Consider the following 22950-nt stretch of genomic DNA (forward strand, 5'->3'; position numbering starts at 1 on the left):
GCTTCGCGCGCTTCTCGAGAGTCGATGGATAAGCACACCTCTTCCCCTGATCTTGTGGCGTGTTGAACTGCAGCGGGTTGGTTAGCACAAAATTACAATGTCGGACTACTCAGTCGGGTATGCGGCCGGCTTAATCGCCCTGGCTATTTTTATAAGTAAGCCTTAGTTCGACGAATCCGGGTCGCGTCTGATATCATAGACCGCGGATCGATCTCCAGCTTGTCATTAATACCATGCTGACTTGAATCACAAAGCACAACTCTGGCTTCCCACCGCCATCTCCTTTTTACTTGCTGGAGTGCTCCGCGATGAGGAAACCGCGGCAACATGGTAAGTGATACTTGGAAAGCCACCTCGCTCGTTCTCGCCGTGCCCAACCCCTAACCGGCGGGCCTTAGGACGGTGGCAGCAAAGATCCTTCAGTCGTCGCATTGGACGATGCTTCTACGGTCCGACTCTGTGCGGCCCCATGCCGTTCGGACGCCCATCTTCCTCGCGTCCCTCGCCATCCCGCTCACAACGGTCTTGATCGCCATCTCGAGCGTGTTGACGCCGATCGGTCTTTACGACGTGCTTGAAGTGGGCGAACAAGAAGTCGGCACCTTCTCGTATATCCGCGATAGCAGTGCTTATTTCTACGGTACGAGCCCTCGGAGTGGTTATAACTTTTCCCGACAATGCTCCTTCCGCTTGAATCCTGCGCCATGCCCATTCACAAACGGCACTCTCATCTTCAGCATGGGTGACAGCACGATATCCTGGGATTATCCTGATGATCTTAGCATGGATATCCCGCCCATACTTCGCGAACTTTATTCCAGCGGCACGCACGGCATCGGCACCACCGTGTCCAATTTCTTCGATATCGAGTGGCGACAGCTAACCATGAGGGATGGGGAGGATGCTAAGATTGTGAATCGCGGATCTCCGTTTGCCGTCAACATGTTTCGCCAAGTCGATAGCGTGGCTCTAGAGGACTCGGTCAAACTGGTCGAGGGCCTCATCGTCGACACCCAGACCGGCGGTGTGGGCTTCCGAAACCACACGGTCCCTCAGCCTGCAGACCGCAATGTCACTTGGCAAGAAGATATCCTGTTTATCGAGCCCGTCACCGCTTGCGTTGACACCAACCTGACATTCGACTACACTGAATCTAAGGGCAATTTTTCTTTTGGTTCTAACGGGCCCATTGACTACCGCCTGACCGATCGCGGCGGGTTCGCCAACCTCACCCGCGAGGATCTCAATCGCACGTATCCGTACTACGATGGGAATCCGCAGGCGAATCCGGACCTCTGGAACAGAGCACACCTCGCAGCCATAGTCAACAACTTTTATACCATGTTATATCTCAACGTCACAAACGCCGGGAACTCCAGCATCGGCGTCAAGTCATTCCAGTACCTGAATTCGACCATAGGGAAGTCCTTTCCCCTGTGGGTCAATGGCCCCTCTAATTACAGGGCGGCCACATTCTCCAATGCCTACGGTGATTATCTTTTTGGCACGAGCACGGGTGGTAACATGAAGTATCCGAATCCGTTCAATGTTACCAAGGGCACATCCTGGTTTGGGGCGATACGTACGTCTCTCTTGTCCCTCCCCGGTCACTGTATTGCTTCCAGTTCAAGATCGTTAACAATCCCCGTCCCCCAGCTATCATCTGTGCCAACGCCGGTGAAGGGGACATCGCCAACGTCACCAACATCTTTGTCGCCTGCGGGCTTGTCACTGGCCCTCCCAGGCGGGTAGACAACGGCCCGCAAGGCATCTTCGAGCGCGGTAGCAAGTGGACCACGCCGCTGTACTCGTGCGCAACCTCCATCCGCGCAACCATCAAAACAGTATCCTTCTCCACCGACCCCGTTACCAACCCAGTACGCCAGTCCGCTGAAAGCGTCCGGGGCCTGACCTCTTTCCGCGTGACCAACATCACAGCCAAGACATACCCCTCCCCGGACGCATACCCCCTCTGGGCAGTCGAAGACAGCGGCTACAAGCTCCGCGACATCCAGCCCCTCTGGGGGCTCATATCCCCCGCCTACCCAGCCGCCAACTTCCCCAATATCTCCACGGTCAAACAACCCTCCCTCTACCTCGTCGGCCTCGGCAGCGGCGGCGCCAGCCTCACCACGCCGACCTTCTCGGCCGTCGACAACGGCATTGGGTACGACAACCTGCCCGCCGCCGACTTCCCCTTCCGCGCTGCTAACACCATCTACTCGGGCTCACCCTCCTCTGGCATCAGCGGCTCCGACTGGCCCTTCGATCTGGTCGGCCGCGCCGACATGGCCGTCTTCACACGCTGGCAGACGCTCACCGCCACGCCCGACGGCACCAGCCGCATGATCAACCTCCTGTGGACCGACCTGGCCGCCTCCGCCGTCGTCGGCACCAAGGGCGTCACCACCACCACCACCACCAACCCCACCACAAACCCCGCCAAACGCGACGACACCAACCCCCTCCCCGCACCCGCCCCAATAATCCACATCCACCCAGCCGTCCACCGCGTCAAGTACCACTTCGCATACGGCATCCCGGGCTTCGCGCTGCTCGCGGTCCTGGCCCTCCTCACGGCCGGCGCGCTGGCGGTGTGGGCGGCCGGGTGGGCCAGCCTGAACAAAGTGCGCATGCGGCTGCAGCAGCTGTCGGCGGGCCGCATCTTCACCATCGTGCTGTACCCGGGCGAGAGCGATTTCAAGATGTCGCCGAAGGAGTGGAGTCTGGTGAGTGGGGGGAAGACGGTCAAGTTTGCGGATGGGGATGGGGATGGGACGGGTGATGGCGCGGGGGTTGGGGTTGGGCCGGCTGGGGTGGGAGGGGGGATGGGGGAGGAGGATAGGTTGACGACGCCAGGCGGGGCGACGACGGTTTCGGATGTTGCGTCGGAGACGAAGGGGTATGCGATGGAGGATGTGGATGTGGGGGCGGGGAATAATGGTGTGTATGATGGCCGGCAGCATGGGGGGTATATTGCGCTGGAGCCACTCCATTATGAGAGTAGGTGAGCAGTTGAGCCGGCTCCCCCGTTGGGTACGTACAGTTTAAGTTCCATGATTATACATACGGCCTTGGATATACAGGGAGATCAACCACGAAGGATAGAATCTCGCCCGCAACTAGCCTGTAGGTCGTCCAACCACATGCCATGAATTCCCCTCCTCGACAATAGGGTTATTTTAAGGCATACCTGGTTTCCCTATTATAGACCCCCCTTAAAAAGAAAAAGGTGGTCGTTTTGGACCCTGAAACTCGTTTGTCGTCCCATGCTCCCCCCGAAAACACAAGTTTCAATTTCCATATCGACCGCCGGATCAGTGTTGACACCAGCCGCTAACACCGCATCCCAAAGCATCGCTGCCACCCGACAATTCATTATCTATAACCTGGCTGAAACAAGTGAAAGAATAATAATAATCATAGGAAGAAGAAGAAGCCCTCAAAGCTCACATGGGCACGGCAGCCACGTTCCCCACGTTCGGCACCAGCTCCTTGTCGGCGCCGCCGAGGCACCAGCAGGTCCCGGGCGTCTGCTGGCCCGTGCCGGCCACGTTCCAGGTGCAGCCGACATCGGTGCGCTCCTGGAAGTAGTTCATGGTGTTGCAGAGCCTCAGGCAGTCGTCCCACGTCGCCGCGAAGAAGGAGGCCAGCGTCTCCTTGCCGCTCCCGCTGAAGTCCGAGTCGCACGCCACGCGGTACCGTACGTCGCCCACCGTGCCCTTGACGACGCTGTTGTCGGCGCTGGGGCAGATGTTGGATGGTTTGGGGCGGGAGGAGGATGTGGAGCTGGAGGTGGTGGTGGCAGTGTCGGTTGATGATGGTGTTGATGTGGAGGCTGGGGCTGAGGTTGATGATGCCGGCAATGTGCGCACTGCAGATGACAAAGTTAGGGGGTCTTGGCTTGCGCCGTTGGTACTCCCTGGTAATTGGGAGGTTAGTATTGGCGTTAAAGGCATGTTGCTCGTTAGGTACTTTCGACTTCGTCGAAGCTTACCATCAGCAGTATTCATGTTGTTCGGGCTGGCCTGCACCCTGCTTAATGCTACGCCCAGCCCCGCGCCTAGCCCGACCACGAGGATGGCGAGGGCCGATAACGCAATGGTTAAGAAGAAGATGGGCCTTGAGAGACCGCATATTCTGTTTTTAGGTGCACCTGGCGGTCTCTCGCTGGCTGGAAACTTCTGATCGTACTCCGGGCTGACGTAGTACTTTTCGGGAGTATTGTTGACGACTTCGATGCCCGAGAATCGATTTGTCTCGGGATCCGTCCCGTAGGCTTCCAAGCCGTGTTGACGGCGATCCATTGCTGGTTACCGGGCTGGACCGCTCAACTCTTTTGACGGTATACCCAAGCACCTAAGGAAAGCATAGGTAAATAAATGGTCGGAAAATGCGTCAAGAAGAAACCCGAATGCGACATCCAACAAACATTTAAGGGGCCGACTCTAACCCCAGTCGCGAGCAGCGCGCTTAATGGCAAGGCTACGCTGTCCAGCACATGCATGTGAGCGGCACAGCACCTGCGATAGGGCGTCTCAGGAGAACATGACCCCTGCTACGCAGCGTCCCTGCCGTGATCGACAGTCTGACAGTGACATCGTGGGGGCCAAGAACATGGAATCGCCCTCAACATCTGTCTCTCATCTCCTATTGCCTGGTTTTCGGGGTTGTCTCCACTGGCGGTCAGACGGGTGGTACTTCATTCCGACCGTCAGCAACGGCGTGTCGGGAACCGTGCCGAAATACGGGTGATTGAGGTGGTCATGTATGCATGTACGTCTTCGCTGTGTATTGGAGTACCATGCCAACTTGTCTATTACGGAGCAATTGGGCATAAGTTAACGCAAATACATCCGTTCTAATGCAAAGATAGTGAAGCAAGAAAGAACAGAAATGAATAGAATACAATCTTTGATCCCTGACCCCTACCACCCTAGCAGTATGTCTGTGCCAGAACAACGCCTCCCAGGATTTGGATGACGTGGGATGGTATCAGAGCGACCAAATACTACCAGCCGCAAGACCAAGAAACCGGCATTAACCCATCGAAGAAATAACTAGCGATTCAAAAAAACGAATCATCCACCCGCGCCACCTCTATTTAACAAAGGGTTGAGTCTAATTACCTTACCTTCGCATCCCCCTAGCCCTCAAGAGTCAGCCTTGATAGCATTCAGCTTCCTAACCACACGAATATCCTTCCAGCCCAAGCCCCACGCAAACGCAAATGCCGCCACGCTCACCGCAACGCCAAGGTACATGACCGTATCGGCGCTGTTGCTGTAGGCCTGCAGCACGGCAGCCAGCGGCGCGCCGCGCGGGACGAGCGCACGCACGGAGCGCACGCCCGAGTTGATGATCATGTCAGGAGCGATGCCGGTCACCGGGAGCCGTTCCTGGAGCTGCGACCGTAGGGTGTTGCTGAAGATGGCGTTGGCGGCGACGAGCGAGACGGCGCCGCCCATGTTTTGGCTGAAGATGATGATGGACATGGCGGTGGGGATTTGGGGGGTGGGGACGAGGTTTTGAATCGCGATGTAGGCCTGGCGGGTTGAGGGTGGTTGTTAGTATGATCGGTGGGTGAGGTGCTGAGACGGGTGATTCTGGTTGTGCAAAGGGGGCGCTTACTCCTGCGGCCATACAGCCTCCACCAACTCCGTACAGGACTTGGTATCCGATCCAGTTTGCGACTGTAGTGGTAGGGCTTAGGAGAGATAGCAGTCCGTAACCGATGGCCGATAATGCGCCACCGCTGACCACCCAGGGAAGGTAATAACCCAACATTTCGACTGTGTAATGACGCACAGGTTAGTGGGTAACAACCGTAGAGGATGGGCCCAGGGAACCTACTCATCGTGCCCGATATCATCGTGAACAAGACAATTCCCAACGTGGTGGGAAGCATGTGGACGCCGCTCATCAAGGGTGAGTCGTCGTGCACAGCCTGGAAGTAAATTGCGAGGTAGAAATCGGCGACAAGGATGCTGGCCATAAGAAAGAACATGTTCCCCGCCGCGGACCAAATGATGCGATGGGTCATCATGGCAAACGGTACCATGGCGTCGTCCCCCTGGCGGCGCTCCCAGAAAAGGAACAACACAAACATGGCTGCGGCACCGACCAAAAGACCAATAACCACAGAGCTGTTCCACGAAAACTGGTTGCCGCCGTACTGCAAGCCGAGCAAAAACATCACGGCAGAAGGGCTGATGAGCATGAAGCCCGGGAGATCGAGCGACTTGATAGCGGTACCGAGCACTTCCCGAGCGGGCGGTTTGGCTTCGTGTTCGGGAATACGGAAAAGGAGGAGCAGGACGGCAACAACGCCGCCGACGGGGAGGTTAATGTAAAAACCTGAGGAGCAACTTGTCAGCCCAGCAACCGAATTAATAGCCGCAAGGACTACCACTTACACCAACGCCAAGAGACATACTCAGTAAACAAACCACCGATAATCGGGCCCAGCGCCAGGCCTAGCTGTCCAAGGCCCATGTTGACGCCCAGAAATCTGGCTTGCTCCCGCGGTGGCAGGACAGCCGAGATGATGGTAAGAGCGCCGTTCGATATGCCCGATGATCCCACACCGGCAATGACCCTGCCGATGATAAACATTGGTGAGTTTTGGGCGGCGCCGCACAAGAGGGACCCCACTTCGAAGACGAAAAAGAATGCTAGGAACGACCACTGTGGTTTGGTGGTTGTGTTAGGGTCTGTGTATCTTGTTCGGTGAGGGGTGTGCGTGACAGACTTTGATGGAAAAGTAGCGGAAGATCTTGCCCGTCAGGGGTTGAAAAGCTGAGCTACCAAGCTGGTAGGCACCACCGTACCTGAAGAAAGGAAGGGGCAAAAATCAGCAAACCGTGAGTGCGAGAGCGTTCAAGGATTATGACTTACCACCCGACATCGACCAAAGAGTTGAACTCGGAGGTGATGGCCGGGGTGGCGGTGGACAGAACGGCTAGATCCAGAAAGAAAAGGAAGTAGGTCAAGGTGACGGGTCCAATAATCAAGGCCCGCGTGATGCCTGTGGGATATTCACGAGAGCTTTCTGTTGTTGAATCTGGCTCGCTTTTCTCCGTGTCCTTGGTGAGTCCGAGAGACCCGTCGGAAGCCTCTGAGCTCTGCGGCATGTCGGGGTGTCGGTCAGTAGATGCCACAGCCATGGCGTTGAGCTGAGTGACTCAATGTTGGAGCCTTGGTTGTATGTCTAGCAGCACTCTGAGCGTCTACAATCAGAGGCAGAATCAGTGTCCCGGAGGAAGTAGGGCAACGCAAGATGGTATTGGGGCCGGCGTGATCTATTTACTTGAAATTACCTCCTCTGATTTTCAAACTTGACACTCACATACGTTCCCTCTCTGTCAATACTCTCCGATCAATAATTTGCGTCTTCCAGACAAGCGTCAGGATTTGCCCCGGAACCCGGCGCGGAATTGTATTCGGCCTAATCGATGCCGGGAACGGAATTGAATTCCGTCTCTCGGCCCCACTCTGGCGCCGGGCCGGGTCAACCACTGCCAGAGTTGAGGCCGAGTACCTATCTAGGGAGTCAAGTCTGTACCTGCATGCCAAATTGAGAAACCGTCCGAACAGCTGTAAGAGCCGTTGTTTGCCCCCTTTCCAACTTGAAGCTGTTCTGTAGGGACTTGCACCAATGCCGTTATTGCTGGTTGCGCGTCGTAGCGGGCACACTCACAGTCCTGTGTTTTACCATAACTCGAAAGTGTTCGCCGTTCATATCTTCAATTTCGGGTTCTATTATTATTTGATAGCACCTTCAATGATATTACCACAACCACAAGCAGACCGCACTCTACAAAACCAACGGCCACAAATTACTACAACGACTCAACCCTCGCCTTAAGCTGCTCATTGAACTTGGTCATGGCTTCCCTCGCATCCTTGCCATGGCCTTCGTTCTTCTTAAACAAGAATGCTAACAGGCCCTTGATATCCTCGTTTTGCATCAAAGTCGTGCCACCGGGTGTTGTCTCGCTCTTCTTCAAGAAGAAACGGCGGTGACCAACAAGAAGAATGATACCGAATCTGCCGCGCCACTCGAACTTGGTCGGAGTGTTTTCCTGTTGGGTATGGGTTAGTATTTGGAACTAAGGGGTGACACAAGGCACATGAAGCTTGCATACCAAGACTTTGGGTTTGACTACGGTGCCTTTGAAGTCACTGCGCAGTCTGTCTCCCTGTTGAAGCTCCGGCCCAAGCTTGTGGTTTGGAGAGACGACGGTCATTGAGAGACCGGTGGTGAGCCATTCCGGCCAGTGGCCAAAGTCCAGCAACTATCCGTCATTAGAGGCAAAAGTAGTAGTAAAGGGTTGCAGAGTTCAAGACAAACTTACCACCTTCCGGACCTCCTCTGGAGACCGGTTTATCTCGATCTGAGCGGAAATGTGCACCATTTTGGCTCAGTGGACGTTCCTTAGGTAGGCTGAGGAAGATGAGAGGTACAGAGCGGGAATTTCGCAAATATGTATAACATGCTCCTTTGTTGGCGTCCTCGATGCTTACAGACATGCAGAAATATGTGTCCGGCGGCCGTGTTTAACACCGTTCGGAGCCCCGACGCTGAATTCCGTTTCCGAGAACGGAATCGAACCGGGAGCCGGGTGCTTTGGGACAGGGGGTTGAGAAGCACTGGCACAAGGGCGGTTAGATTTTGAGCCGTCCTGGACTCGCTTTCCGTGCCAAAGGGCGGAAGTCAAGGGCAAATGAGCCCGGGCGTGGAAGTTGGATTCATCCCGAAAAGGCTGCCCGCTTCCAATATGGTAATGGAAGTATTCTGGCCCGCTTTCGGTTCAACTTTATTCTACAGTTTAAGAGACCAACGAAGTTCCACCTTACAGTTTTCCTCCCTCCCAAAAAGGGAGACCAAACCCTGGCACTCAAGGAGTCAACCCCGATCCCCAAATCTGATCCAGCCAAAACCTCGGATTCCTAAAATACCCCTTCTGCGGCGCCAACACCATCCTCTCCTCCTCCACATCACCAACAGCAACACCCTCACCACCATCCCGCCCAGCCGCAGCACCCCCAGCCCTACCCCGTCCCGCCCTCTCCCCCACAACCCTCTCCCTAAACCCCCTCAGCCCCAAAACCAACTTCATAAACATCTCCTCATCAGCAACACCACATGCACCCACCCCACCAGAAACAACCTCCCCCGCCTCCCTCGCCATCCCCTCCAACCTCCCCACAACCTCGTCCAAACAACACCACCAAATCCAAAACCTCCCTTGCGGCGCCATCGGGCCAGCGCGCGTCGGGCGCCTCGAAAGCGGTGCAGCGGCGACAAGGCAGCGGGTTAGCTGCGCCCATTGGGGGAAGGCAATGCCGCGGAAGGGGGGGAGGTTTGGTAGAAGGGGTGGGACTGGAGGTGGTGGGGATGGGAGTGGTGGGGAGGGAGAGGAGGGCGGCGGTGGTGGATTGGATTGCGAGGAGGGCGTTCCAGAGGTGGGTTAGGTTTGGTGGGGGGACTGTGGTGGTGGTGGTAGGGTGGGCGCTTGGGGGAGGACAAGCTGTTATTGCTGCTGGGAGGGGAGCGGTGGCGTCGAGGGCTTCGTGGATGGCGAGTTTGGCGTGGTGGAAGTGGGATGGGAGGGGGGAACCTGTTTTTTGGGTGGGTGGGTTGTTAGTTGACTCGAAGCGTATCGCGGGAGGTGTTGGAAGATTTAGGACCTACCCTGGTGTTGCTCAACTGCTGGGCGAAGCTCCTCTAGCTTCACCAGGAGTACCTCCGCAACGTTATGGTCTGGTTTGTGGCCCTGGTCGCGTATCTGTACGGCGCGACCTTTGAGCAGCTGCAGGCGAACCTGCACAGCCAAAACGTGGTCGCCCTGAGAATAGGTATCACTGATGGCGACAAGTGCGCTCTCCAGCGGCGGTGTCCAGCGCATCGGGTCTATTTGGCCAGAATAAGCTGAGACCGCGGCGCTGAGCAGAAAACAAGCCAAGAGGGCACGGTGATAATCTAAGCCGTGGTCCTCCATCGTGTGTCCGCGGCTGTGTCCGACGTTGGCCAAGTTGACATCAAAGCTCAGTAACCCAAGCAGGTGTGCGTCCGAGGGACAATGGGCCATATACAGATCCATCTCACCGACGAGGGACATAGCTAGCATAACCAAACGACTGTTGAGGGAATAGTCCCAACCCCAGGCAATATAGGTTAAGAGACCGAGCACCAAGTCCAACGTCCTCCCGACAGACCGCGATACCAGGCCGTCCCGGTGCAGCGGATAAAAGGCCATACCGTAAAGAACCTGTTTCAACTCAGCCGCACGACCATGTTTCTCGCGGGTTGTAGGTGATGCCACGCAACTAATGGCCTGGGATAGGAACGGGTGGCGCAGATGCAGTTGCTGAGTGGTCATATAATCCGGAAGGTGGACGAAGGGGAAATGGGGAAGCATCTGCGAGCGAAACGTGTCAAGGCACGTTTCTGATAACGATCTCAAAGGTTCCGGCGTCGTTGAGTCAGAAGTGCCCGGGCATCTCACGGCAAAGAAAGGATGCAGCGCGTTTTCGAAACTTTCGGGGTCTTCTAAACCGAGAGAAACCTGAACCCGGAGCTGTGGTTTGGTTGTCGTGTTACCCTTGCTGCTGCTTCGGCTCGTAGTTTGACCGTCTAATTCCGGGCCGTGATGGAGCGTGCGGCGGCGAACTTGGTTGGAAGGAGCGCAATGTTTCTTGAGGCGGTGGCATCTGTACAGAAAGGCCGCGTTTGATTTTTAACCATTCACTGCTCATTGTCCCAGAGTCTGAACGTTGTGGCCTAAGTAGCCTTCGTAGAGCTTGCCTACCTCTCACATCCATCCCCTTCTTGGCGTGGGATACATCGACACTTGCCTTTAAAGCAGCTCATACACGCGTGCCCGTAAGGAGCCGAGCGGCTCACCACCCGCTTCTCCATAGTGGCTAAGAACCTGGTGTGGTCGGGCCCCAAGGAAGGGATTTGAAAGAAGTGATCTTGAGCGGAAAAGGGATCGAAATCCGGCAAACGACAGCAACGTGGAGAGATTAGGCGCGATGACTTCGCAGCCCTGTTGTGAATTACTCCGGAACGATGTTCAGCGACGGGATTCGGAAATCCGACGGCTGTATTCGTCAGCAGCCCCAACCTCCAGCGCAAACCCCTGCCACAACAACAAAAGGATTCTGGATAAGTTGGTTAATGTCTGCAATAAGACTTTTCTCCAGGAGCCTTTACACTCATTCTTGTCAGCTTAGACAGTTGCTTAGATAGTTCCAGTTGAAAAGAGCCCCTTGTTCTTGCCGCCCCCTTGACCATCTTTTCTCCTCTTCTTTTCGTCCTGGGCATGTAGGTAATCATGCGTTTTGCGTCCAAATTATTACAGGACAAGGTACCTACGACCATATTACCACCTAGAGTATTCCATCAAAAACTGTTTGTCGGCTAGACGCCACTAGCCGATGTCTTTTCCTTCTAATAAACATTTTCTAGATGGATACCCCCTAATCCGCTACTTGATCCTGTACGTGGGCCTCATCATCTATCCCTTGGAAGAGAACACTATTGTTAAACTTTACTCTTCTCTGTCTCCCGCAAAATATCCAAGACCTAGGTCCCCCATATCATGGATCCGATTCACCTGTGAGCTGCTTTGCTCTTGACTTTACATAACATAGGTATTTACCTAACCATTGCACATTGGCACTCCGCCCCTTGCTCTTGGATTACATCTGCCGTTTTACGGTACACGCAACGCGTTATAACTTTTGCCTTCGGCGAGCTGTCACAGGATCTAGAGTTACACCAAACAGGGCAAGGCGTTAAGGGAGGACAACAGCCGACTGAACATCAAATCCCGACTTTTCGGCTTTCCCCAGACTTCTCCAACTCCCACGCTACATCTAGGTAGGTACTTTATCCGGAGGCTTCTCATCCATGATCTGGGCCTTTGGGCCGAGAATAGTAACTGAAGCCAGCCCAATCGGACATTTTAGCCGCTGGTAAAATAGTGAAGGTCGCCCATTGTTCAACTCCCGAGACCGCGCGCTCTGACCGCTCGACATGATCACTCTAGGAGTCGGGATGGCAAATTATGGCCCAGGGAAGAATCAGGTCCCACGATTGGATGCGGATAGAAATTACTTTCTTGGGAGGCTATAGGTGACTCGATAATGCACCTGCCACTGGAGCGCTAGTTCACAGCATACATCGTGGGTCGCACGCGGATGAAGGGATCATTGGCATTCATGAAGCCCATAAAACCAAGCAGGAAAAGGGGAAATAATAAGAGAGGAGCAACGGCTCCCGCAACCCACTACTTCCGTTACGTCTAACTTCCACAGCCATTTTTCAGGCAGACATTCACTATCACCATGCTTAAGTCCCTCGTACTCAGCGCGGTCCTTGCGGCTGCCGTGCCCCTGGACGAACAGCTCTTCGGAAAGTCGTTCAACCTGGGTAGCAGGATCAACACTGCGGGCCAAGGCAGCCAGGGAATAGCAGCAGGGTCGCCCGAAGGCAACGGCTTCCATAGCGGCTACTTCTACTCCTTCTGGTCTGACGGTCGCGGTAGCGTCACCTACAACAACCTCGCCAACGGGAGCTACAACAGCCAGTGGAACAACGTCGGCAACTGGGTTGGGGGCAAGGGCTGGAACCCCGGTGGACCCAAGACGGTGCATTACAACGGCACGTGGAACGCAGCGAACGTCAACTCGTACCTTGCCCTCTACGGTTGGACCAAGGATCCACTGATCGAGTACTACATCGTCGAGAGTTATGGCTCGTACAATCCCAGCAGCGGAGCCCAACGAAGGGGCACCATTCAGAGCGACGGCGGCACCTACGACATCTACCAGACCCAGCGCGTCAACCAGCCTTCGATTGTGGGGAGGGCGACATTTATGCAGTTCTGGTCTGTCCGCCAGCGCAAACGTGTCGGCGGCGAGATCAGCACTGGGCACTGTGAGCAGCAGCTTTCACTTTTTCTAGCCCCTTTCAGCACCTGTCTCCATTGTACCCCCCAGACCACACCCTTGTTTCCAAGGCCTAAACACAGGCCCGCGAGATAGAACGTAGGTAGCTGACGTTGCTGGAACTTAGCACTTCGACGCCTGGACAAAGAGCGGTCTGAAGCTGGGTTCGCACGACTACATGATCCTCGCCACTGAGGGATACCAGAGCAGTGGGTCGTCGAGCATCACGGTGGGCGAGGTTGGAGTGGAAGGCGTACCATACCCGGATGAGCCCGACTCGGTACGGCCAAACAACTAAAGACGCCCGTCGCGCAACTGTAGGCGTCAAAATGGGGTTTGGGAGATGAGTGGTTGTGTCTTTTGCCTTTGCCCTTGGCTTTACTGCCGTAGTTTACCCAACTCGTCAACGAACAGTTACCTAGCTAGGAGAAATAAACAAAAGAAACACCAAAATGAACAAACTGCCCCAACACCCCTAACCACCTCTCCCGCCCCCTCCCCATTCCACTCCCCTTTCTTCTCATCCCTCCTCCAAGTTCTCCACTTCCACCTCCAGCGCCCAAAACTCTATCGGCGCCCCACGCCCCTCACGGTCACCGTCCAGCGAGCACCACTCGGCCGCGTACAGCACATCGCACCATATCGGCGCAATGTTCGTGTTACAGATGACGTTCCGTGCCACCGCCGTGCTGCTACCACACACCAGCCGTCTGGTCGGACCGTCTGGGAGGCTGCCTTTGGCGGTCACACGGTAGCTGGGTTTAGAAATAGGGAATCAGTTGGTGTTGTGCTAGTGATTGAAGAAGAAAAGAAGGGAGTTGGGTTACCGAGGTTCTGGATCGGTGCTCGAGTCGTTGCAATACCAGGTTTGGTTGACCGCGAGGTAGCCTGTCGTGCGGTTGAGCTGGACGTAGGTTTCGATGAGGAGGGGCGGGAGAGCGTCGGATTCTGGGGAAGGTGCAGTGCCACCACTTGTCGGTCGCGTTGTCGAGGATGGGATCGTCGAAGGCGCAGGCTGTGGTGAAGTTACCGCGTTCATTACGCAGCTCGATCTCGAGCGTGCGTTTGTAAGGGGAGAGCCGGCCGTTCCAGTCGCCGGCGGCGGGGTAGTTGTCAAAGCCACGTTCCGTGGCCTGGTACAAGAACCTAGTCAATGTCCAGATTCTCTGGAAAGAATCCTCTAGGTTGGGGAGGCAGCTGTGGTTGATCTCTGGAGACCTAGCGAGGCTTCTCGCAGATACAGGGGCATGTCCAGTGCCGACAGAGTCCCGTATTAATGGATCAAGTAAGTCATCAACAAGAGGGCTACCCGGTTGGTCCGCCAATATACCGGGGACCACTGACAAGGTGAAGATACAGGCGCGCTTAACCAAGACATGAATCTTCATGGTAGCTGTATCACTGACCAGACATCATACAACAGCAGAGGGGGAACATCACTCATCCTGGCGATACCCCGTCGCTTAAATGTAAAATTATTACACATGGAACTCAGGCGTCACATCCACTGAAGGCTTGCCGGTCTGTGGCCCCGAACGGGACGATCACCCCGCGCTCACCCTTCCAATAATTATCTCTGATACTACCCCGGGGAGTAAATGTCATTGCTTCAAAGTGAGGGGTCGAAAGGGTCGTTACATATGCTATTTAGCCTCACCTCAACCCTGCACCTCTCACCTGATGAGTAGAAATAGGTACGCATCCAAGTGCCTAAAGAAGTTCTTTGTTTTGAAGATTCATTCGGTTTCTACCTTGACGTTTTCTCCTTAGTTCTTCGTTTTCGCCTGTTTCTGTATTTTACTAACTTACCTATATTCTAATTCCAGTTCCTAGAGTCCACCCTATTTTAGTCGGATTATCGTAGGGAGGTAGGTACAAGGTACCGTAGTTTCTACCGCACATTACAAGTCATGTGTACTTCAACGTATGATAGAAGCTTAATATCATAAACTAGTTTCTGCCCTTCACACTGAAGCGCGGTTCCTGTTTCGCCACTGAGTCGAGCAAGGTTGGTTAGTTCACATCGTAACCCCGGTTCGGGAACCCAACACCTTAATACCATTGACGAGCTCGGACGGTACCCCTCCCCCGTTCTTAGGGTTATGAACTTTGGAGGGCCGTTGTTTCTATTAACTTTTCTTGAGTCTATGATTTCCATCTGAGAACAGCCTTAATGACCTCCCCGGAATGGGTATCTTCAATGGCCTTCTCGTGATCTTGAAAATCGTAGTAGCGGACAAATTCCTCCAGGGGGAACTGCCCCTTCCTGTGTACGTCCATCAGGTAGGGGATGAACTGTCAGCGTCAGCATGTTGAGCAACCATAAACAACCCAAAGCAACTCACCTTTTCCGGTAAGCTATCTCCCTCTACACATCCAACATACTCCTTCCCGTACGTCAGATGCTCCATCACGTCCACGCTCACGCACTTCCCAAACCCGGGGGCCCCAACTGTCGCCCCCCGCCCTCTCGTCCCCAGAGAATCTATCATCGTCCGGATCACCGCCGGCACCCCGGTACAATCCACCGCATAGTCCACCCCAAGCGGCGGACAAATCTCCCTAATCCTCCCCACGACATCCTTCTCCGACCCCAGCACCGCATGCGTGGCCCCCAGCTTCATAGCCAACTCCAACCTCGACTGCTGCAAATCCACCGCCACCACCACCCCAGCCCCCGCAATCTTCGCCGCCGCCATCACTGCCGCCATCCCAACAGACCCCACCCCAAACACAGCCACTGAACTCCCCGGCCTCACCCCAAGCGAGTTGAGAATCGCCCCGGCACCCGTCTGCATGCCACACCCCAGCGGCGCATACAACGCCAGGTCCGTCTCCGGCGGCACCCTCACCACCGTCGACCGATGCGCCAGGGTGTGCCTCGCAAAGGACGACTGCCCAAAGAAAGCGCTGAACAAACCCTTGCCGGCAGTCCCCTCACCTGCACCCGCCTGCTCCCCCGGAGCGGGTACGGACGCGGATGCAAAAAGCGAGGGCGTGCCGTCGGGCCGGCGGCCGCCAAAGTTGCGCGCGTTGAAGCCGTGGCAGTAGGCCGGGTGGCCCGAGGTGCAGGCCGCGCAGGCCTCGCAGTACGAGAAGGAGAGGAGGACCTTGTCGCCTGCGCTGACGTGCTGCACGGCGGATCCGGCGGCGAGGACCACGCCGGCGCCTGTGGTGTGCGGATGGGGGGGTTAGTTACTCGTTTGGTGTGGGGTACGCGGGTGCAGGTAGGAAGGTAGGGCATTGGGGTGAGGTATCGTCTCGTACGCACCTTCGTGGCCGAGCACGGCGTTGGGTTCGCAGGGGAGCACGCCCGTCGCAAACGACAGGTCAGTATGGCAGAGTCCCGAGGCGTGGATCTCGACCAGCACTTCGTCCGGCTGCATGTCATCGAGTTGGACCTCTCGCAGCTGAAACTTGCCGTTGAGCTCAGGCACGACGAGGGCAGTTGTGGTGCGTGTCATGGCGATTGCCAGTATGGGGTGTGAGACTTCTAGGGCCTGACTCGTGGGTTTGACTGTCCTTCGCTGCAAGAACTGTAACAGTGAAGTCGAGTTCACACCAGCTGCATAATACACGTCACAGATACTTTGGGTTTGGGGCCGTTGGAGTCTTCTGACGATACAATTAGACTATCTAAGCTGGGAGGTGACCGCAGGTTCAGCACTATCATCGACCCCTGACGCTAACAATATGCGGCCCACCTTCTCCATGTTCCATGCCGTCCTCGTAGCCGAGTGGACACGGGGTTCGTCCCTTCTCTAGCCGGCTTTGGAGTATGGCAGTTTCCGTTTGGCATGCGGTTCCCCAAATTGTCGATCGGAGGGCGGAGTGGTGGTGGGAGATGTGGGAGATGTGGGAGGGTGTGGATATCGGAGGAGGAGCATGTGGGATGATGTGGGAGGATGGTCACCCGTCCGGTCCCTCGGGTCCATCTGCCAGGCCATTACCCCACGGGGCTCCATTCTCGGCTATCTGGGTTCATCTCATGGGTAAGATCAAGGCAGGGGGATTGTGGGGACGTTGAACGCCGTTCGGGGACCCCTTTTGATGGCATTCTCAGAGCAAAACAAATGAACTCTTGAAAGAGTTTTAAAATACAATGAAAATTGGCGAGTCCAAGAAGAGTAACGGAAGAGTTTTAAAATCAAGCAAAATGAACGCCTAGGAAAACAATAATGAATGCAAATATATTAGTTAGTTATTACGAAGAAACTTAGAATTTGAAACCAAGTAACTAACAGAAATATACCAGGTCGAAAGAACAGAGGGTCTTTGGGGTTTTGGGGTACTTTCATTTTCGTCCCTGAAGTTGCATCACCACCTGGGGTCCGGCTTTTGTTTGTTACAGATGCAGGCCTTGAGACAGGATTATGCGTGAAGTTGTTCAAATTCCAACTATCAATGGGCAACGATATTGTCAACATCCCCCAAACTGCCGTCTTGCATGACTGGTAGCAACTCAAAAATGGTATCATCCTCATGTCCCGACCACCCCTCCCCAGCCTCAGCGACATTGGTAAACAAGAACAAAACATTACTTGATAATCACCCCCAATCACACCCCCAAACCCAATACCCCCTACCCTATCCCTTCCTCGCCCGCCCCTCCCCCAAAGGCGACACCCTCCACTGCTTCGTAACCGGATCAAGACAGTCCCTCTCAGCCGCCAACCACTCCTCCACGACCATCTGCCTCCGGGCCTCCGACCGCGGCGTAATCGCCACCGGAAACTCCACCGGCTGGCACACAAACCCCTGCGTGAGCTTCTGCTGGTCCGGCAGCACCACCTTGCCCGTCACGGGGTCCGTCGCGGGCCTGATGTCTAGCGCCCACAGCATGCGCGCCACGCCCAGGAACAAGCTGCGCTCCGCGACATGGATGCCCGGGCAGATGCGGCGGCCGGCGCCGAAAGTGAACTGGTCGCGCTTCGTGGCGTCCGGGTTGGCGGCTGCGTCGGCCAGGCTCTGGCGGTCGTCGCGGTAGCGGTCCGGGTCGAAGCGGCGCGGGTCTGGGTGGCGCGCCGGGTCCATGTTGATGGCCCAGACGTTGTTGACGACGCCGGCGTTCTTGGGAATGAGATGGCCGTCGTACCAGTCGTCTTGGGTGGCGGCGTGCGGGACGGCGCCCATGATGGTGGTGGGCATCCAGCGGAGGGATTCCTTGACGATGCCGCGGATGTATTGGAGGTTGGGCTCGTCGTCCATGGTGGGCATGCGCGTGGGGCCGACGACGCGGTCGATTTCGGCTTGGGCTTTTTGCTGGACTTCCGGGTAGAGGACCATGGCTTGAACGAAGGCATAGAGCGTGCTGGAGGTGGTGTCGGACCCTGCTTCGAGGAGCGTGCCGGTGATGTAGGAGGCTTGGTCGTCCGAGAAGCCTTCTGTCTTTTGGGCGCCGACGAGGTCCTCGCTGAAGCAGCGCATGATGGTGCCCGCCTTGGTCTCCTCTTTGGCCTTGAGCCAGTGTCCGAGATACAAGGCCTTCTCCTTCCTGTGCAGCTCCTTCGCCTTGGCGCGAACAGGCAGCAGGAAGTCGGGGAGGTAGCGGAGCCAGGGGAAGAAGTCGACGAGGGCGGCCAACCCGGTTTGGTTGAGCTCGGCAAACTCGGAGAAGCCTTCAAAGAGCTGCATCATCTTCTCGTCCTCGTACGCTGACGACCGCCAGCCAAAGACCATGGTGGTCGTCAACGAGTTGGTATACCTGCGGATGTTGTACATGCAACGCTCGGGTTGGGTGATCATCTCGTACAGCATCTGCTTGTTCTCGAGTAATTGGTAAGGAACGTAGGACTTGGCAGCCGAGATGTTGAGTAGCGTGTGAACTAGCTTCCGGCACATGCGCCACCTCGCATCGTATCCCATCATGAGGACGCGGAGGTCCCCGCTGCACAGCGTCTGCCCGATGTACATCTCTTGTCGGTGGGAGTACATATTGCTCTTCTTGTCTAGCAGGTCTTTGACGGCCTTGTCGCTCGAGAGGACGATGAGTGTTTTAGTGCCGAGGATCAGGCTGTAGACGGGACCGTACTCGCGCGCCCATTTCTCGAACTGAAGGTGCGCATCGCGTGTGGGCATCTACACATTATCAGTACCCGGTTTGAACAACAACTCAACTCCCGGACCAGGCATACTTGATGAAGGTTCCCGATAATGGGCAGTGTTGGCGGGCCAGGGGGTAGGCTTTTAGGCCTCCTGCCGGAGAGTAAAAGCCTAACCACGATTGCTACCGCCACAAGGACGGGAAACACGGTTGTAAGCAGAGCCATGACAAGCGAGTTGAAGGTGTTCGTCTCTTCTGCATCCGGCGTGTTCGTCCGAAGACACAGTCGGGGGGGCTTGACTCTGAAGTACTCATCTCAACTTCATTAACACTAGGCCTTGCCAGATTGGCACAACACGGCCTCCATGTCGCCGTATGCCACCGCTGTTGCCCGCGGCGTCGATCGGGGTCGGACCAATGTGGGATTTCCGGGGCCGGCAGAGGTGGGATGAGGTGCATTAGTGGGAATGAGCGGAATGGTTTGGATAGGTCGGACCCGAAGATGGGAGTGAGAGGGGGGTGGGCGGAATTGCGGAGTGGGTGTGGGAGGCTGTCGTTGGGGATTCTCAGCTCCCCCGAAAAGGATACCCCTCCCATTTTGTACAGTGGAGTACCCATGTGCTACTAGTAGTCCACTTCCCCTAATCCCCTGATTTCCCCGGATTCTCAACGCCACGTCTCGCGGAGCGGTGGGGTTCAAATTGTCCAACATCACCCGACCGACCTGCCTGTCCTTAGCCGGGATCACCCAATGTTGAACTTCTGAAAGCCGTTGATGAGTTCATTGACCTGGCGCATGCTCGTCTGGTCATACTTCTCGAGGATCGGCTCGGCGGACCTAGCTTTGCCACGAGCGTTCGCCGAAGTTGGAAAAGGACCTGACAGGTTGCCATTTGCCGAGGACATATCCGTGGATGTCACCGCCGTCGCTGATAGGCGATCCGTGAGGAGACTCCCAAGCAACCAGTACTCGGGCGACGAGCGGAAGAAACCTATACGCTTCCACATCAAGGCTGGCGCTGGGCAGTCTTCTTGCAGTAAACCGTGCGGGGAGAGGGCTGACGGCACCTCGGCGTACCTTTCCCAGATACCGATCCAATTTCGCAGTCCGTTGCGGATGGGGACCAGCTGACCTTCCACCGCAAATAGGTTTTGATGCTGAAAGATCATGTAGTGGATCGCTAGAAAAAGGTCAACTCGTCAGCACGCGCGGTAGGACCGGATGGTTGTGCCTAACTCACCGGAAACCATTGCGAACAAGTTCAGCGGGCCAAGTTGAGAATACTGTTGTTGCACTTCTGGCGACATGACGTCGATACACAGGTTTTCGATGGCGTCACGAAGAAGCAAAGTGCAAAACGGGCTAGTCGACGGCATCCAGCGGTAGATCTGACCGATACAATCATCCGCCGTTTCCGCCTGGAAGCAGGCCTCGGGACTCGCCATGTCCATCTTCATCTCCTTGATGACCATCCGATGGGGCAGATTATTGAAGATGACGAAGGCTGTATCGAGGAGGAAGATCCATGTGAAAATGCTGCTATTGAGTCAGCGGTAACGTTGCACAGGGTCCGGGCGACTACAAAAGACGCACCGAATCAATTCCTCCCTCATGACGAATTCAAACCAGATGAATTCGTGTTTGGGCTGTGCGCTATAGTCCATGTGTCGAGCCGTGTCGATACCAAGGTCTCGAGCGGTCTGGGCACGGTTGAGCAAAGACATTCAAAGGTCCTTCTTCTAGGGGGGCGCCTTACTGATACCACAGTGCTAAAACGGTGTCGTCTGATGCGCCGTTTGCTTGGGTCCGAACCCTCCCAGTTTTGGTACAGACACACATGATAGGCCGCTTGTAGGGCCTGGAGTTTTAGTCGGTTTTCGGGAGTGTAGACTGGCGTGTCGATGTCGCTCACGGCGGGGGGTTCCATATCGCTACAGAAGTCGTCGTCGGTAAACACCATCTCTTCGACACAGTTGAACCACATTTTGGCATCATCGTTGTCCGCACGATCCGGGGATACACAGGCTCCTACCGTTCTTGTCAGAACGCACATCAACACGACTGGAAGGCCTCAGGGCGCTTACCAATCAGAGCCATGGTGGCCAGCAGAATCGGTTTGGTGGCGGTCGGGTTGAAGGTAGGTCGATGGAGGAAATTGACGTTGGGATGCCAAACAGACCAGTACAGCTCGATGAACTTGACAACCCGAGGAGGTGAGAAGAACTGCAAACACTGTTGCTCTAGGGCTGCTGACCAGTCCAGAGTAATAGTGCTATTGTTTGGCTTCACCCTTACGACGTTTTTCAGGAGCAGAACCACCTGCTGCAGATTGATAACGATGGGGTTGTGCAGCCAGAGGGACCATGAAGACAGGCCGCTGCTTACCGGCCCGACATTGGAGACAAACCCCGAAACTTGCGAAGTGGGTTCTTCGGGCGGTAAAGTTGACGGTGGAACAATGCTGAAGGGATCGAGCGGCGGCTGTTGGAGATAGGACGGATGGAACGCAGCGACAATCTGTTGGCGCTGGGCAAGAGTGGCACACTCAAACGACGAGACTAGGCCAGTCCTGCTCGTAAAGTCACTCAAGAAATGGAACGAGTAGCCACGGTAGCGCGAACTAAGGGAATCATTAGGGGGCTTATGGAAGAGGTCCGGCTCGACGGCAAGAGACGCCGTTGTCCCGCTTGAGTGCGAGGGGCTGACGTCAAACCAACTGTCCGGGATCTGGAACTGCGAGACTGCCTCCTGGATTAGTGTGTCGAGGTCATCAAACGGCACATGGTCGAAGGTGGAGTCGGCGAGAACAGACTCCTCGCTCGGCGGCTGGTCGGTTTGAGGGACATCGGGGTGGGCGGTAGTTTCGTCGAGGTTGTTGTGGTTAGATGGATCATCGATAACAGGGGGACCTGCGGGCTGGGATGATGCCGAGGGGGCCGAGGGGGCTGACGGTGGGATTGAATAGTGGCACACGACCGATCGTCGCTGGCAATTGAAACAGGGCTGGGCTGAGTTGCAAGCCTTCTTCTGGCGGACACAACGATCGCAAGCGCGGCGGCGACTGGATGATGGGGTTGATGGGCCGTCACAGGTCTGGAGATGACGCTTCAACACGTCGGACCTCTGAAATGAGGCACCGCACACAATACAGCGATGCGGACGTTCCCTCGTGTGCGTGCTGCGGTGCCTTTGCAAATGCTCGCGTCTCTTGTATGTCTTGGAGCAGACTGGGCACCGGTGGATTCCCAGGGCATCGGCCATGGCTGACGTCAAACCAAAGCATAAGCATCCACCATGGGTGGTACTTTTAAGTGTTGTTTTGATGAAAGCACTAAGCTTCCGATCCCCGACATCAAAATGCTGTATCTGGGCCCAGAACGCCGCCGCTCGGGCCATGCAAATTGCGGGGAAGCGAGCGGCATTGGATGAGATTTTCGCATCGCACAACAGGGCACTTGCCCAAAGTAAGCTAGGCTGCAGTCGAATGGGGGGCGATTTTCAAGGCTGAGAAAACTGTGGGGATTCATTGTTCCTGTTTCTTTGACTGTAGTCTGAGTTCGGGCACACTTCCCCCGAATTTTCCAACGTTTTTCTTTTTTTTTTTTTCGTGACCAGCAGCCGGGTACCAAACCCTGGCTGCATACGCTGAGAACTGCCTAAAAGCTGCCGAACTCGAAAGCACAATAAGAAAGCAATGACAGAGAGATAAGAAACCAAGATAACACAGATAAAATCGAAGGCGTCAAGAGAAAAAAAAAGCAAAAGTGACTACAAAGGCAAGGCACATGTACCTACTCTCAAATCAATTTTCCGTTCAACTTATCCACTTCTCTAGTACACGGGACCTCGGGCCAGAACGAACTGGAGTCCTGGGCAAAGTCCGGAGTACATATTATAGGTAATCTTTGAATCCCAGTGAAACAACTTTTGACTCAAACTACCTAGG

At 55.5% G+C, this 22950-nt stretch overlaps 9 protein-coding genes across 9 annotated transcripts; 2 read left to right on the forward strand and 7 right to left on the reverse strand.

Annotated features, from left to right (window-relative positions):
• Nucleotides 1-97: 97 nt before the first annotated feature.
• Nucleotides 98-3011, forward strand: CHGG_02062 (uncharacterized protein; the record flags this gene model as incomplete). The annotated part of the gene is made up of 4 exons (XM_001221282.1): nt 98-155; nt 255-330; nt 399-1582; nt 1657-3011. 4 exons carry the CDS (start codon nt 98-100, stop codon nt 3009-3011), a joined length of 2673 nt encoding a protein of 890 aa, XP_001221283.1.
• A 438-nt stretch (nt 3012-3449) lies between these two features.
• On the reverse strand, nt 3450-4307 carry CHGG_02063 (uncharacterized protein; the record flags this gene model as incomplete). The annotated part of the gene is made up of 2 exons (XM_001221283.1): nt 3450-3922; nt 3998-4307. The coding sequence occupies 2 exons, from the start codon at nt 4305-4307 to the stop codon at nt 3450-3452; spliced, it is 783 nt and encodes a 260-aa protein (XP_001221284.1).
• Nucleotides 4308-5153: 846 nt separating this feature from the next.
• On the reverse strand, nt 5154-7166 carry CHGG_02064 (uncharacterized protein; the record flags this gene model as incomplete). Its single annotated transcript, XM_001221284.1, has 6 exons — nt 5154-5546; nt 5632-5792; nt 5854-6357; nt 6417-6687; nt 6752-6830; nt 6898-7166. 6 exons carry the CDS (start codon nt 7164-7166, stop codon nt 5154-5156), a joined length of 1677 nt encoding a protein of 558 aa, XP_001221285.1.
• A 675-nt stretch (nt 7167-7841) lies between these two features.
• Nucleotides 7842-8417, reverse strand: CHGG_02065 (uncharacterized protein; the record flags this gene model as incomplete). The annotated part of the gene is made up of 3 exons (XM_001221285.1): nt 7842-8084; nt 8148-8297; nt 8358-8417. 3 exons carry the CDS (start codon nt 8415-8417, stop codon nt 7842-7844), a joined length of 453 nt encoding a protein of 150 aa, XP_001221286.1.
• Nucleotides 8418-8900: 483 nt separating this feature from the next.
• On the reverse strand, nt 8901-10004 carry CHGG_02066 (uncharacterized protein; the record flags this gene model as incomplete). The annotated part of the gene is made up of 2 exons (XM_001221286.1): nt 8901-9385; nt 9698-10004. 2 exons carry the CDS (start codon nt 10002-10004, stop codon nt 8901-8903), a joined length of 792 nt encoding a protein of 263 aa, XP_001221287.1.
• Nucleotides 10005-12357: 2353 nt separating this feature from the next.
• Nucleotides 12358-13258, forward strand: CHGG_02067 (uncharacterized protein; the record flags this gene model as incomplete). The annotated part of the gene is made up of 2 exons (XM_001221287.1): nt 12358-12903; nt 13088-13258. 2 exons carry the CDS (start codon nt 12358-12360, stop codon nt 13256-13258), a joined length of 717 nt encoding a protein of 238 aa, XP_001221288.1.
• Nucleotides 13259-15105: 1847 nt separating this feature from the next.
• CHGG_02068 (uncharacterized protein) lies at nt 15106-16673 on the reverse strand (the record flags this gene model as incomplete). Its single annotated transcript, XM_001221288.1, has 4 exons — nt 15106-15255; nt 15306-16129; nt 16232-16496; nt 16665-16673. The coding sequence occupies 4 exons, from the start codon at nt 16671-16673 to the stop codon at nt 15106-15108; spliced, it is 1248 nt and encodes a 415-aa protein (XP_001221289.1).
• Nucleotides 16674-17547: 874 nt separating this feature from the next.
• Nucleotides 17548-19229, reverse strand: CHGG_02069 (uncharacterized protein; the record flags this gene model as incomplete). Its single annotated transcript, XM_001221289.1, has 2 exons — nt 17548-19038; nt 19179-19229. 2 exons carry the CDS (start codon nt 19227-19229, stop codon nt 17548-17550), a joined length of 1542 nt encoding a protein of 513 aa, XP_001221290.1.
• Nucleotides 19230-19747: 518 nt separating this feature from the next.
• CHGG_02070 (uncharacterized protein) lies at nt 19748-22265 on the reverse strand (the record flags this gene model as incomplete). Its single annotated transcript, XM_001221290.1, has 5 exons — nt 19748-20184; nt 20245-20540; nt 20598-20704; nt 20842-21032; nt 21089-22265. The coding sequence occupies 5 exons, from the start codon at nt 22263-22265 to the stop codon at nt 19748-19750; spliced, it is 2208 nt and encodes a 735-aa protein (XP_001221291.1).
• Nucleotides 22266-22950: the final 685 nt, after the last annotated feature.

The sequence above is a fragment of the Chaetomium globosum genome, genomic scaffold (genome assembly GCF_000143365.1).
Source record: "Chaetomium globosum CBS 148.51 scaffold_1 genomic scaffold, whole genome shotgun sequence".
NCBI classification, from domain to species: domain Eukaryota; kingdom Fungi; phylum Ascomycota; class Sordariomycetes; order Sordariales; family Chaetomiaceae; genus Chaetomium; species Chaetomium globosum.